The 15,939-nt window shown below is 49.5% G+C and overlaps 1 protein-coding gene across 2 annotated transcripts in view; it reads left to right on the forward strand.

Moving 5' to 3' along the window:
- Nucleotides 1-15,939, forward strand: part of ALMS1 (ALMS1 centrosome and basal body associated protein) — a 417,466-nt gene that overhangs the window by 179,301 nt on the left and 222,226 nt on the right. For both annotated transcript variants that reach the window (XM_069632315.1, XM_069632316.1), the window contains one exon: nucleotides 8,171-8,296. In XM_069632315.1, the coding sequence (XP_069488416.1) occupies nucleotides 8,171-8,296 (126 nt within the window). The remainder of the gene's footprint in view (nucleotides 1-8,170; nucleotides 8,297-15,939) is intronic.

Genomic DNA, 15,939 nt, shown 5'->3' on the forward strand with positions numbered 1-15,939 from the left:
CCTTCCAGTCGATGGAGGGGTTGTGAAGCCTCAACCAGGAAAGACCAAGGATGACCTTGTACTGAGGCGCTGCAATGATATCGAACTCCATGTTTACTGTGTGTCCTTCCGTGGTTGCCATCTGCAGTGACAGTCTAGTGGGTGGCCATACCAGAAATAAGAGCAGAACCGACGACCGCCTTGACTACCTCGGGCACAGGTTTAGACACTAGAGGTATCTTATTATCCATGGCATACTGGGCATCCATGTAACAGTTCGTAGCGCCAGAGTCAAGAATCCCTCCGGTAGGGATGGCTGCCCCAGAAGGCAACGATAGCACAATCGGTAGGACAATCGGGGAGGAGAGGGCGAGAGCACAGGAGTCTGGGAGATGTGAACCCGACAAAGGGACCCCCTCTATTGTCCGGCTCGCATGTTTCCCACCCTGCATGGGGTTTTCTTCAGATATTCCTTTAGAACGTGTTCAGGAGACCCGCAGTAGAAACATAAGTTGTTCTTTCGTCGGTTCTCTCGCTCAGCTGGAGTGAGAGGACCACGAAGAGCCCCAATCTGCATGGTCTCTGCATTCTTGTGCGACGGAACCAAGATTTACAGCCGTAAGGGGGGGTTTAACGATGGTCTCTTCTCGCCCTTCCTTTCTGAGTGTCGGGGATCAATCTGAAGAACTATGTCCACCAATTCCGCGAAACCCGTTGGCATGATGGGAATCGTGGACAAGGTATCGTTGAGTTTCTCCGAGAGCCCTTTGGAGAATACTGCAGCCTTCTTTTCTTCTGGCCAATCGGTTTCTGCTACCAATTGATTAAACCAGGTATGAAAGCAGGGGCAGGGTACCCGGGCATAGATTAAGGAACTCAAAGTCTGAGGCCTGTGTCTTGTAGCGGGTGTCAAACACCCGGCTCATGGCAGTGATGAGAGCATTGCAGTCGTACAGCATGAAGCTGTTAGACTCAAGGAGAGGATTGGCACAGGCAGCGGCTGTGCCGCCAAGGTACGATAAGACGAACACTGCTTTAGTGGTAGAGTTCGGGAAAGAGGATGGGCGGCAAAGGAAGTGAAGCTTACATTGATTGATTTAATGTCCTGTAAGTCTATGAATCTCGGTAAACCTTTCTGGGGGTGCCAGAGGGAATTGGGCGGACATGTGCACTGGGACCGGGTCTTGTCTTGGCAAGGGATAGCTCGAACCGGAGGCAGAGGCTCCCCCGGGTGAAGTCGCCATACCTGGGGAACTCACCAGGTCCTGGAGACCATCCATACAATGACGCATGGCATCATATGCCTCTGGCATATCAGCCCTGAGTTCACTGACTAAACTTGTCAGCGTGGCTAGTGGAACTGGGGTCTCCATTTTGTAGAGGCTTCAGATTCTGTCAGATTAACAGTTAACCCGCAACCAGTACAGGCGCATCTGAAGACCTCAAAATGGATAACCGGGAGATTGGGCTGTCCTTGCAGGTTCTTCCCAGAACACCTGGGCTCCCTCAACTCGAGGGACCTTCCCAGCAATGTACCCACTGCCTGTAGAAGCGATAGGACAGATGGATCTATTGCTTGAAAGGGCGTTTGCCCCCACTTGCACTCAACCCCACAGGAAGCTGGAGAACACAAACAACAATATTCTGATTAATAAGATGCTCAGAACTGGGCAACAAGGCTAGAGGAGGCAACGGAGGAACACTAACCTGAAGAAAGTGGTGAACCAACTCGAGGTGTATTCTCATGGAGGGAGCCAAATGGGAAGGAACAGTCTAAAAACGAAGGGAGGGTATGTTAGTAGGGGGGCTAACCCGGCCGGCGCGCTAGATTCGGGTTGGTGCACTGAGCAGGGTAGCGTCCATAGCCCATTGTTCAAGAGCACGCAGGGTGGAAGGGCGTATGAGGGGAGGGGAAAAGGGGAAGGGAACAGGAATGGCAGCAATAAGAGAATACTTGGTGTAAGGACAATCCAGATAACAGGCTGATGGTCAGTAAGCAGTGCAGACAATTAGCAAGACAAAAGAAATCCAGATACCAGGCAAGGTCGGCAACACAGGGTCAGAAAATGTCCGAACGGCAGGCAAATACAGGGTCCGATAAACGAGGCAAGGTTGATACACTGGAGATCCAAGAACAAGGTCACAAGATAGCTTAGAAAGTCCAAAACAAACAATCGGAAGCGCCGGCGTGAAAGGCGGCGTTGCATTTATTGGCCCCTCAGGGGGGTGTACTACTGCCGCAGAACCAGCACGATTGTAGCACAAACGAAATCCAGGTGTCACATGATCGCGCAGCAAGTCAGCTGGGCCATTAGACAAGGCACAATGGTGGACGCATAGCGTGACCATGGTAACCGTAAAGACACGTGACCACTATTCCTCCTAAACCGCCGGGATGCATAACACGTCCGTGGCAACCGCAAAGAGACCTTCCAGGCCAGAAAATGCAAGTAGATGCGGGCATGGGAAGCCTTCTGTGTAGGCATGGGGATAGAAGGTGAGGTGGGTTTCGAGGCCTTGACACCTTTTGGCTATGAGTTTGGAACACCCAATGTTCCAGAAGAACTAATTTTTCCCGAATCCAAGATGCAAAATATGTTGGAGACAAAGAGACCAGCAGTTGGGTAACATCTCCTGAAACTGATTTTGGGAACCCAGAGGTGGCTGGATATGCTGATCCTTCATACAGATCCGTGATTTCTAAAGTTGCTGAATATCTGGGGTGGTCTAAACCCGCAGCTACTATAGAAAAGGATGACCTTACTGATATTCTAGATAGTGGTCCAGTTAAGGAGGCTGTGCTGCCTTTTATGCTGCCTTAAGGGTGCGGGTTATGGAAAATTGGCTGAAACCAGATTCCATTCCCCATGTAAACAAACTATTAACAAAAAGTACGGAACCGCTTCGATGGATCCCCCTTTTCTGAACAGGCATCCTACACCAGAAAGCCTGGTTGTTCAAGCGGTAACAGTTTCATCTAAGTCTGCAGCTTACCCTTCTACTCCTGCATATAAAGAGGATAGGAAAGTTGACTCTTTAGGAAACAGTGTGTTTAATGCAGGAAGCATGGCATTGAAATTGGCCAATGCTACAAGTGCTTTAGCAAAATACATACACAGCCTTTGGGGTGTAGCTGCTCTTGTAGCAGAACATATACTGGAGGGAGAGGAAAGGGAACACATTTTAAGCCTAGTGCAAGATGGAAAAGATGCTATGAGGCAATCTTTGCAGTCCAGCATGGATACTGTGGATTCCGTAAGTAGGTCCATGGCTGCCAGCACTGTGCTCAGGCGCATGTCATGACTCAGTCAGGTTTTTCTGCAGATGTCCAGGCACGTTTACTGGACATGCCTTTTGATGGAACCTTTCTATTTGGTAAAAAAGCTGATAACTGCTTGGAGAAGCAGCAGGCTTCCAAAGAAATTGCTAAATCGTTAGGGGCGTCAATCAGACAACCTCAACCCTCAGGTCAAGGATGGAGAGGTCATCCTTTTTGTTTGTATTCTTACATCTCTAGAGGAAGAGGACAGTTCTCACAAAGGGGTCAAAGGAGAAATCCTTGTGGAGGCAGAGGAAGAGGAAGTAGAACTCCCTGCACAACATCCACAAAGTTTCCCTTGCTGCAGGTGAAGCAGCAAAATGACTTCATCCACAAGTCTGTGGTAGGAGGCAGACTGTTGCATTATCTCTGAAGTTGACAAAGTATGTCTTCGGACATGTGGGTGCTACAAACGGTAGCAGACGGTTACTGCCATCCATTCCTAAAGAAACCTACTTATTGCCCCCTGAAAGCCAGATCTACCAGATGTGTTCCAGATCCGCCCCTTCAATAGGTGATGCTCATTCTGTTGGAGAAAGGTGCAATAGAACTGGTACCTGTGGCAGAGAGAAACCAGGGTTGGTATTCTCTCTACTTCCTAATTTCCAAGAATGACCGCGGATTGCAACCCATCTTGGACTTGAGATACTTGAACAAGTTCCTCAGGAACGACAAGTTGATGGCTCTCATTCTCAATTTCAGGTTCTGCCATTTGAGCTCACCTCAGCCAGAGGGTCTTCACCAAGCTTATGGCAATGTAGGCAGCAAGCCTACGGAGAGAGGGGAATCATATCTACCCCTACCTAGATGTCTGGTTGATCAGGGTGTTCTCCAGAACATGTTGGAGTCATCTCAGTTGCACCTGCCACTTCCTCCAAGAGCTGGCTAACTCCCAGAACTTCAAGCAGTCCCACTTGACACCCTCACAGAAGCTTCAATTTATTGGATCAGTCCTGGATTCAGCCTTGGGAAAAGCTTCGCCACCCGAGTTGAGGGCTCAACATCTCTTGCAGATGGTCCAAACATCTCCCAGCCGCGACTTCCTAAGGTTACCCCGCCCCATGGCATCCTGCATTTTTCTGGTGCGAGAAGCCTATCTGAGAATGAGATCCCTTCAGTGGGCTCTCAGATCCCAGTGGTCCCAATTCTCTGGCAGAATGACAAACCTTCTCCAGGTCCCGACAAAGGTCGCCCGGGATCTCCTGTGGTGGGCCAGCCGAGAGAATGTGATGAAAGGAGAACCCTTTTGGCAACCATGGCCGGAGATGACAGTCCCCGTCATTCCCCATGTCATCAGGAGGTTGAGGGAGTTTGGGAAAACCCAGATCCTCATTTCTCTGGATCGGGCAAGGAGAACGTGGTACTCGGTCCATCTGCCCTCCAATTCGTCTTCCCTAAAGAAAGGACCTATTCTCGCAAGAGGCATTCTTCATCCAGAGATCAGGACTCTCAATCTTCACGCCTGATGTCTGAAAGGGTAAGATTTAAGGATTGGGACCACCGGAAAATGTGTTGGAGGAGTTGCCTTCTGCAAGAAGACCAGCAACTAAGTCCCTGTACCGCTGCCATTGGAATAGGTTTCTCAGCTGGTGCAGGGAAAAGAAACTGGCTCCTTTTACATGTAAACTTCCCCTTGTTCTATCGTTCTTGCTCCACTTGACCCATTCTGGGTTGCAAGTCACCACGATGAAGGGCTACTTAGCGATACTGTCTTTCTTTAAGAGATCTCTGAATGAGGGATCGTACTTTAAGGTGCAGATTGTGGTAATATTTCTTAAGGGCCTAACAAATTTGTTCTGCCTGCTCCCTCCATTTTTCCAACATGGGACTTGAATCTAGTGCTAAAATGTCTTATGGGAGCTTAAGAATGGTCACTATGAAAACAGCCTTTTTAGTAGCTTTCACTTTTGTGCGCGGGTAAGTGAGCTACAAGCCCTATCTTCTGAACCACCATTTGCATCGTTTTTCAAGGACAAGGTTGTTCTGAGAGTTCGATCCTGCTTTCTTCCGAAGGTTGTGTCAGAGTTTCACCCTGCACAACGTATAGTGTTGCCAACTTATTATCCACCTCCTCACCCATCAAAAGAGGAGGAAGAGACTACATCGTCTTGACCCTAGAAGAGAATTAAGTTAATACATTACACGGACAGCAAATGGTCGTCAGGATGACCAGCTCTTCATTGGTTACGCTGGACAAAGATTTGGCTTGGCGGTCACAAAACAATCTCCCAGAGACCACTTCAGAAGTTACGGATTCCGTTGGGCCACATGCGTCTGTGATTGGTCCGGTCCAGGGAGGCCCATGGGTTGCGGGTGTAGTGGTTGTTTTCGGGCACATAATTTAGTTCTGTTTGGTCGTGATCGTGGTATTACGTTTCCGGAGCCTAACTAGCTGATCACCCTTGTCACGAAAGTAAGACGACTTCTGTGGAAGCAGGAGACTCTCTATGAAGCAAAGAAGACAGGGGGCAATGGGACTCCCCGCTGATAGGCGGTGATAGGCGATCTTCAGCTGGTGAACAAAGGAGCAGGCCCTGCACGGCTTTCGTTGAGACTGGAAAGCTGAAAACTGAGGTGCAGGTGTCTGATAGCACACGTTGAAGAGCCACCAAGTTCAGTCCACTGGTTGGGCCAGGGACACTTCCGAAGGCTCCTCGAACAGGGGTAGAGACTGATTTCTAATATCGGTCCAGAGGTTGAAGCCTTCAGATCAGGACAGAGGAGCAGGGCTTTACCAGGAATTGGCAGGAGGCAATGCTGGACATCTGCAATGGTCTTGCTCGGGTATTCAGGGGCGGTACTTCTTCGTAGGGGTCTTGGCTCCAGGGATGATCTGTCAAATAGCTACAGGAGCCGTCCTTCCGTTCATGATATGGACTGCAACGCAACCAGGTCCATCAATGTAAAGGATCTGCACCTATTCAAACAGGGAAGGAATGTCCAGTCATGCACAGCCACTGGCCAAACATTCTGCCCAGCAACAGACCACCAGGAACGAGCTCCCCAACCTGCTAAGAGTGGAACCCTCCTTCCACAGATTTAAAAACATGACCAGAGTCTGGCTATCCACCCAAGATTCACCCACTACACTGACTAAGCTCCCCTGCAATAACCACTAGCCTTTCCACTGATTTAGATGCTCGCACCCTGATGTTTAGCCTTCTATGTGCCTTGTGAATACTACTGTAAACTATACTGTATTGTACTATGCCCTCCTACCTGTATTATATGTATATAATTGTAATTTTACTGTCTCGCACTTTCCTGTAACATGACTACTATGTTGTATTAAGTTATGCGCCCGGAAGCCCCTGGGCCTGGTGCGCTTTACAAAGTTACTAAACAAAATACAAATACAGTGACAAGGATGTGGACTAGGACCAATCCCAGCCGCTTCATCCGGCCACGCACACCGACCGCTACTTTGCCAGGAAAGCTGAGGGTTTGCCCAGGAAAGGGCTTTCCATTTATGCCAATTCCTACCCAAGAGGGCAGGAAGAAGACCCAAGGACAACATGGCCGAAGGACAGGTAGCATATATTTTGTTGCTCAGTGATTGAGTATATGGTACTCTTTATGGCAATATGTGGTCAAATGCAAAAAAGTCAAATATCTGGTAATAAAATATCAGCTGCCACCAACCCATACTGGATGCTATGTGTTTGAATCCTTATAACTTAGTCTTTTGTAACGTTGTGGTTACAAAGTATCCTAACCGTGCTTCACTTTAAGGTGAAATGTACAGCTCTAAAAATAAAAGCTATTCAGAAAAAGAGACAGTCTCCCAGTACTGAGTGTTATGGACTGATCACTTTCCCCATACAAATGAGGACAAAGCAATGGAAGTAAAGCATAAGGATTTACTTACCTTCAAAATATCAGGATCAGCAGTCAAAAGAAAGCAAAAAGAAAGGGTGACCCATAGATGTCTATGGGAGGAAATCAGCAAAAAGGAACCCTTTACAAACGCCCACCTTTCAAAAAAGTTATGCATTTCCCCAAAATGCTTAGAGGACTGTATCCAGTCCAGGTGTGTCTAGTTACAATTGCTACAGCAATTCCTACAATACTGAAGGATGAGAAGTTTGTTCAGTAACTATTCCCTAGAGTCGGATTAAATGCAGTGCACCTGGGTTTATTCCAATGTGATGCCACCCAATGGAATAACTTACATAATGTATGGGTAGTAAACGCAATCACAAGCATGCACATGATAAAGAAAAAACGATGAAGGGCATGTGAGCTATGCTGTGCAGTCTGTAGAGTCTAACTGAACCACTGTTTGTGGGAGACAGCAGGGAATCTGTCACTGAAAAAAGGAGTGTGATCCCTTTGAAGGCTAAAAGAGAGCTCCAGCTGTTGGGACTCGTGCACTCTCACACTTGTTATACAATCATGATATACAATGATAACACAGTTTTGAAGTGACGTTTATGTGTGTTTGATCACATTCATAAGTAGACAGCTGCTAAAAAGTGTCATGATGTTTAAAACACATGGAACACTGTCACTATTGATTTACCTGATTGAGGTTTTATGAAAACTCCATGAAACTTGAGAAAGCGCATAATGCACGAAACGGGCATTGGGTGATGAATGTAATCACACACGCATCATTTTCACTTTAAAACTGTGACATTATCTCATGTCATAATGGTAAAGCAATTATGAGAGTACATATGCGTCCCGGCATTTGGAATTCTCTCACATACACATGTGGGGTTGAATCCAGAGAAGATGACATGACATGACAGCAGACTTCTTCTTGAGTGATCTAGCGAAAGTGGGGGTTTTGCAGAAGACCTTTTGTTTCAGCCTCCAGTTTGTTTTGAGATGCCCTTTTGCTAATAGCATTTCTCTTCACTGTTCCAGACCAACCTTTGCTGATGCCGTACCGGCCCCTTGGAAGCTCAGAAATGTACTATGTCCCCTACCGTGAGGACCTATCAAGAGACTCTCCGGTCAGATCAGATACCACCATCGAGAGCACGCACTCCGGTAAGACCATTTTACAAATGCAGTATATGTTTTATCTAATGTGAATGCTTACAGTGACATTTACTAAATTATTATGATGTTTATTGATGTAACACACAACACAAACTAACATTTCTCAGGGTGATTGAATCGTAGTTGTAATTGTCAATATAACAGTAATTGTGGGGGCATGGCCTGATGTCCGAGGAGTGAGGACGCAGGCTCCCTGAGCTCCGGCTAACCCACGGCAGTCAGATCCTTTGCTGGGTGCCTTGGCCCACAGACATTACAGACACAGAGACCCACCAACAAACGAGGCGAAGAACTCTGCTTTCCGCCTCCCTGGGGGCACAGGGCGAACCCACGACCTGACAGCCAGAGCCCGCTAAATCCCCATCAAGGACCGGTGGTGCCCCCTCCCCCCACGGCTTGGGTGCCCCGGGCGACCGCCGAGGACCGGCGCCACGCAAGATCTCTGTGCGACGGGGACGCCCGGAGGCGCCGGAGCCGGTGGTGCCTAGGGCCCATTTCAGAGGAGCTGCACGACGCGGAGTGGCGCCGACCCACGCCGGAGGAGCTGCGCCTGCCGGCCCGTCTGGTGAGTGTTCTCACCGATCGTCGGGCCTGCTGTGCCCGCTGGAGGGGCGCTGCACTCCATTCCGGGGAGGTGTGCCGACGGACCCCGCCGGGGCCGCTTACCCCGCCACCCAACGGACACTCCAACATCGGGGGCCTGCTGCCCGGCTCCCCAACCCACAGCAGCACAATTCCGGACTCCCGTACAGCCACCTCGACATAGGGGGGCCGACCCCCTGCTCCCCGAAGCGGATCCTGCCTCGCCGACGGGGACCGGGTCATCACCCAACCACCCGGCCCCACGACCCTACATTGTAGCCCATCTGTGGTGTTCACGGAAAATCCCCCCCTGGGGCTGGCGACCCAACCTTCCTCACCTATCAAGTGAGTCTACGGCCACACCACACTGGACGAATCAATCAATCGAACTCTGTCGATTCGCTCTGGGGAAGCCTCCCCTACCGCTCCAGCCACATACCACACCACTTAAACGGTGCCATCTCAGGAGCCCCCTCAGAGGCCCTATCACATCACAGACCACCCCATGGTCCCAAGAGACGCTACCACTCCCTGAGGCCCAGAATATCAAGGTGAGCGGCGGAACCACACAGTGGTACACTGGGCTGAGACAGCCTCTGAGTGCCTACACAAGATATTTCCCTCAAGGGGAACTACAGACACGCTGCATCACTTGCTGAGACCAAGCTAAAAAGAGATGGCCGCTGCCAGGAACAAAGCCAAGAACGCCACACTAGACCCCTTCATGACACCCAAGCCTCTCCCCACTGCCCAATCCACCCCGAAGAACCCAACAAATCGCGATGGCCCAGAAGAGGAGGCCAGGCATAACCAACTGCTCGAGGCGATCGCAGCCCTGAGAACATTCATCGACACGAAAATAGGGGAGGTTAAGGCTGATATCCAACTCATAAGGCAAGATGCCCGCAACTTAACAGAGCGCGTAACCATCATTGAATCTTCCCAGAAAGACATCTCAGACGGGACATCGTCGTTACAGAAAGAGGTTGCAGACCTAAAACACAAAGTGAGCTTCCTGGAGGCAAGGTCCGAGGAAGCAGAAGGGCGGGCCAGACGAAATAATATCAGGATCCTGGGCATACCGGAAGGGACAGAGATCATCGACCCGATAGCCTACGTAGAAGCCCTAATACAGCAGGAAATAGGGGCATCGAACCTCTCACAGGGTTTTGCCATAGAGAGAGCCCACAGATCACTTCAGAAGAGGCCTCCTCCCGGATCCTATCCCCGCCCCATCATCGCTAAGGTTCTCAACTTTCGCGATCGTGAGGTGATCTTGAAATTCTCAAGAGACGGAGGAGAAATAGAGCGGGGCAATTCAAAGATCACCATATACCCCGACTACACCCAATCAGTACAGAGAGCAAGAAATTCCTTTGTTCCGATCAAGGCCAGGCTGAGGAAACTAAACCTGAAATATATGCTCCTATACCCCTCACGACTAAAAGTAATCCATAAAGGGCGTGCGATATTCTTAGAATCACCAGAGGCGGCCACCATGTGGATGGAACACAACAACCTGGCTGAGATTCCTACAGAATCCGCACCTGAGAATCACAAAGAAAGCACCCAGGGTTGATCGCTTACTACCACGGCCGGGGCACCCAAGCCCCTCACATAGCACCCTAACCCAGAACGAAGCTACACTACCACTGAAGCAAAACTACCAAGCGAGAATGCTGAATGACTGCGGGACTTGCCTGGCCTCTCCCCCATGGACACAGACCGCGCACCCACTGATGACCAGTGCAGGCCAGTTGCCTGCACGCACCCACTCGCGCCAGAGACCCGGATTAGGTCAGACAGCGCGAGAGCTCCCGAGCACTGCACTCCGGTGACAGAAGCTGGGCGCGTCAGTTACAGTTACTTTTTTCAAGTTATTATCGTTTCGACTGTCCTACCTCAGATGAACAATGACTGGCCTGTTCTGGACCCCGATCCAGGGGCTAGCTCCACCCAACCCACACAAGCGAGGCAACATGCATCTCACGATGCACCACATTCGACAAATGAGGAAGGGGAAGTGCTCCCCACAATGAGGAACCCACTCACGCAATGGCAGCAAAACTCAAGTTAATCACATGGAACGTCAGAGGGATGGGAACATACATACGGAGAAACCGAATATACTCATACCTGAAAAGGAAAAGAATATCCCTGGCCCTCCTTCAAGAAACGCACCTAACCAATGAGGACACAGACAAGATGGCGGACTACTGGGGGGGCCAGGGCAACGACTCATCCTTCTCAAAATACGCAAGAGGAGTCTACACGTGGGTGAGTCCGGAAATACCTTTTCAACAAATGGGGGTTGAACTGGACAAGGAAGGAAGGTATGCAATAGTGTGGGGCATGCTCGAGAACTCCCCCCTATGCATAGTAAACTCGTACTTTCCTCATCACAGCATACCCTCTCACATCAAGGAACTATGCGCCAGACTGCTGCACTACAGAGAATACACGTTCATATGGGGGGGGGGACTTCAACTCCGTCATGAATGCTGAACTAGACAGATCAATAACCCCACGCACACCCAACAGCCCTTCCCCAGGGCCCCTCTCCAAGATGGTGGCAGACCTACACTTAACAGATATTTGGAGGGACCTCCACCCCTATGACAGATCATACTCATTCTATTCGGCTCCCCATAACCTCCACACCAGGCTAGACTATTTCTTCATCGCCAATGAGCTAACCCCACAAGTAGAACTCGTGGAATACATGGGCAGATCAATATCGGACCACTCCCCCCTACTGCTACAGCTCTGCTTCAAGGGCCCTCGCCCACCCATCCCGATGTGGCGCATGCCAGTAGATGCCCTGACCGACCCAGCGTTCAAGGACACCCTAGGAGAAAAGTTGGAAGAATACTTACTGATAAACAATGGCTCAGTTGAGAAGTGGAGCACACTCTGGGAGGCGATGAAAGTGGTGACAAGGGGAGAGATAATCGCCGAAGCTGGCGGGATCAGGAGACAACTACGCAGGGATCTAGAGGCAGTGGAGGAGAAAATTAAACAACTCGAAGGGGATGGTCCACTGACTACTGAAAAGGAATCGGAACTGAAACTGATCAGGGAAGACTGCAGAGAAGCATGAGAGAGACTCTCAAAGTTCGACTTTTCTGTCCGCACCCTGAAGGCCCACAGGGAGGCAGATAAGCCGGGCAGAATACTCGCATGGTTGTGTAGAAAGGAACACCCGAGACAAGCCCTCAAGGAGATCAAAGATAGCATGGATGTGACCCGCAGGACACAACAAGAGATCAACGACACCTTCACGGATTTCTATAATGACCTGTACGCTCACAAGATAGAGATTCCTGCGGCAGACATAAGAGACACCCTGGCTGAAGTAGGACTACCCAGATTGAACCAAGAACAACGGGACAAACTGGGAGAAGCCATCACGATTGAGGACGTCACGGATTGCGATCAGATCCCTATCCACAGGCAAGGCCCCCGGAACAGATGGCCTCATCCCAGAATTCTACAAGGCCTACGAGGAGACCTTGTCCCCTGTACTGCATGCAGTATACATGGAGGCATATGAGTTGGGCACTCTCCCCAACACCATGAGAGAAACTGTTATCGCCCCAATGCTTAAGCCAGGCAAACCGCTGACAGGTGCGATTCGTATCGCCCACTGGCGCTCCTAAACTATGACGCCAAAATATTGACAACCATATTGGCTAAGAGGCTTTCGAGGGTGATTGGATCTCTGGTGCACGAGGACCAGAATGGCTTTGTTCCAGGACGAAACACCACTGCCAACCTCAGGAGGCTCCAACACATAATAGCACACACGACCGAAAGCGAGGAGGACCTAGCAGTACTTTCACTGGATGCCATAAAAGCCTTCGATTCTATTTATTGGGAATGGCTGATAGAGACCCTGAGGGAATTTGGACTCGGAGAGCACTTCATCCGCTGGATCAAGGTCCTCTACACCGACCCAGTAGCAAGAGTCAAAACAGGTGCAATGGTATCTAGGGCCTGGCCCATCCAAAGGGGCACCAGGCAGGGATGCCCGCTCTCACCAATGCTGTATATCCTAGGACTGGAACCAGTGGCAATATACTTTAGGAAACAGTTCTTCGACGCTGGCATCAGCATTGGTGGGTCGGACAATATTATCTCCCTATACGCAGATGACGTCCTTCTATACATGCGCGACCCCCTCGAAAATGCCCCGATAGTACTGAATGTTTTGGACAACTTTAGCAAGGCTAAAGGATAAACCTGTGGAAGAGCTTCCAGAGATCGGGATCCGTTGGCAGGTCGACACCTTTCGATACCTAGGCCTTGATATCACACACACACCAATAGCCACCCACAAGTACAACACCGAGGCGACAATGACTGGAGTGCGTAGATCCATGCAATTCTGGTCGAAGATCCCGCTCTCCATGATGGGCCGAGCTGCAATATCCAAAATGATAATTCTCCCCAGGTTCCTCTTCTACTTCATCAACGTGATATACTACATCCCCCCACCTTTCTTCAAGAAGCTAGAATCCATGATGAGAGACTTTCTTTGGGGACGAGCCAGGCACAGACTCACTCTAAACGTCCTCACACTCGCCTATGCCGAAGGCGGTATCCAACTCCCCGATTTCCAAAGGTACTTCTTGGCGGCTCAATCGACACACCTAGCAAAATGGCTATCGGATGAACCCACAGCAGAGCTAAATCTGATATCCCAATCCTCCTCACCACTACACCCCAAAGAGCTAATTTGGAACACTCGAGCAGGGCCACCCAATCCACCCATGATACTGGAGGTGGGGAGACAGGTATGGAGCAAGGTGAAATCCATAGTCGGACTACATCACTCATACACACCCGACATTCCCATGCTGGCGGACACCTGTAAAACCTCCAGTGACCTAGCAACGATGAGAAGATGGGAGAGCTATGGCCTTTATACATGGGGGGACATGTTCCACGAGGGACTATTCAGGGACTTCGATTCACTCCAAGAAAGGGAGGGGCTTCCACCAGGCCAATTCCTCTGGTACCAAAGAGTGAAACATGCAGCCAAAGAGAACTGGGACGAATGGCCCGAGGAGCCAGAGACACACCCCCTCCTGAGAGAAATATACGAACTTAGTGATGGATGGAGACCGACATCCAGGCTGTACACCCAAATAAACAACAGACCCAACCCAAAGAGCACAAAGCTGAAAGAAAAATGGGAGACAGACCTGGGAACTGAAATCACGGAGACCGAGTGGTCAAGAGCCCTGATATACCCAAAGGAGGTATCTAGGAATGCCAGGTTTAGACTGATCCAACTGAACATACTCTACAGAACATACATGACCCCGCACAGGATATCCACGTTCAACAACATAGCCGACCCAAAATGTCCCTGGTGCTCCTCAGACCCGGCAGACATGATCCACATGTTCTGGACCTGCCCCAAATCTCAGAAACTATGGCAAGCAGCCGAACAAACCTGCAGGAATGCTGGCCTAGAGACATATGAGTGGACACCCAAGGAATGCCTACTGGGCACTTACCCAAGACTATCTAAAATCAAACACCTAACAAAGATCATGGATATGGCCTGCGTGCTAATCAAGAGGACAATTGCCATGGCCTGGAAATCCCCAGCAGGCCCCAGATATGAGCCCTGGATCAAAGAGATGGAGAGGTGGACCACGGCTGAGACCGAAGCCTGGGAGGAGGGGAACAGACGGGGAGGTGATGACGTGAGCAACACACTAGAGGCTTGGAGGGCCCTCCTCAGAAACATGATCTTTTCAACAACCTATAAACCTCCCTGAGCCTGTCCCCCCCCCCGAACCCCAGAAGACGACAGCCAGCAAAAAATGGCCCATCAAACCTAACTATTCAACTTTGTCCCCGCCCTGAGTGGACAAATACAGAGAACTGGCTCCAGACCCATGCCCCTAACCTAGAAATGAGGAATACGAGCCCTTAATACACAGTGGGACAGTCAACGTTGTTGTTTTGTTGGTTTGTTTATTTGTTGTTGCATCTTTATAAGACTAATTGGCACACAACATATGCATCAGACAATATGACCCAGTGAAGTTGCTTAACAGATATTCTTTTCTTATGTATGTACATTTACAAATGCCAATAAAAACATTTAAAAATCAAATAACAGTAATTGTACCCTCTAACATGAATGGCAGTTCTCCACATGCACAAAGCGCACCCTTTCTCCTTTTGCAAGAGTGAATCGTCTTTTGCCAATGGCGAAGTTCAATGCACATTTTGAGGCCCATTATTAGTATCTTTAGTTTAACTTGACTTTACTTGAATACATTTATAACGCGCACCAGGCACCCAGAGGCATAAGGGCACAGAAAAGATGACACAAAGGTCAGTTAAGAACAAGACATAAACCCAGACAAAGACAGAAAAAAGGGATGGGGGTGGTCAGGAGAAGAATTATCTAAATAGCAGAGTTTTTAGCTTATTCCTAAACAAATCTGAGGATTTTATTTCTCTCTCTCTCCAGTCTGTCAGTGGGCGGAGGGGTGGGGGGGATTGGAGTTCCAAGCTTTAGATGCGACGTCAAAGAATGCACACTTACTAACTTAAGTGAGTTCGCATCTAGGAACCATCAGCTGATTAGTGTTGCTAGATCTTAATGCTCTCACAATCCTCCACCAGATAAGCTGGGCTAGTACCCACCAAACATTTGTGCGTGATCAGGAGTAGACAATATTAGATCCTGGCCCCTATGGGTAGCCAGTGCAGTTCTCGCCTAGCATCCGAGATATGGTCTCCCTTGTTTAGGCCTGCTATGACCTTCACTGCACTGTTTTGTACTGCTTGCAATCTAGCACAATCACATTTGCATATCCTGATTAAAAGACTACTGCAGTAGTCGATTTTAGAGCCAATAATGGCCGTAGCCACCGTCACACTGTTCGCTTTCGTAGGATATGATCTTATCTGTGCTAACAACTTGATACAGTAGGCGGATGACAACACCAAACTATTCACCTGCGTGCACATTTTGAGGCTCTGATCTAGATAGATCCCTAGAGATTTTACTTTCACTTAGG

The sequence above is a fragment of the Ambystoma mexicanum genome, chromosome 6q, assembly GCF_040938575.1.
Source record: "Ambystoma mexicanum isolate Mex_15411 chromosome 6q, UKY_AmexF1_1, whole genome shotgun sequence".
NCBI lineage: Eukaryota > Metazoa > Chordata > Amphibia > Caudata > Ambystomatidae > Ambystoma > Ambystoma mexicanum.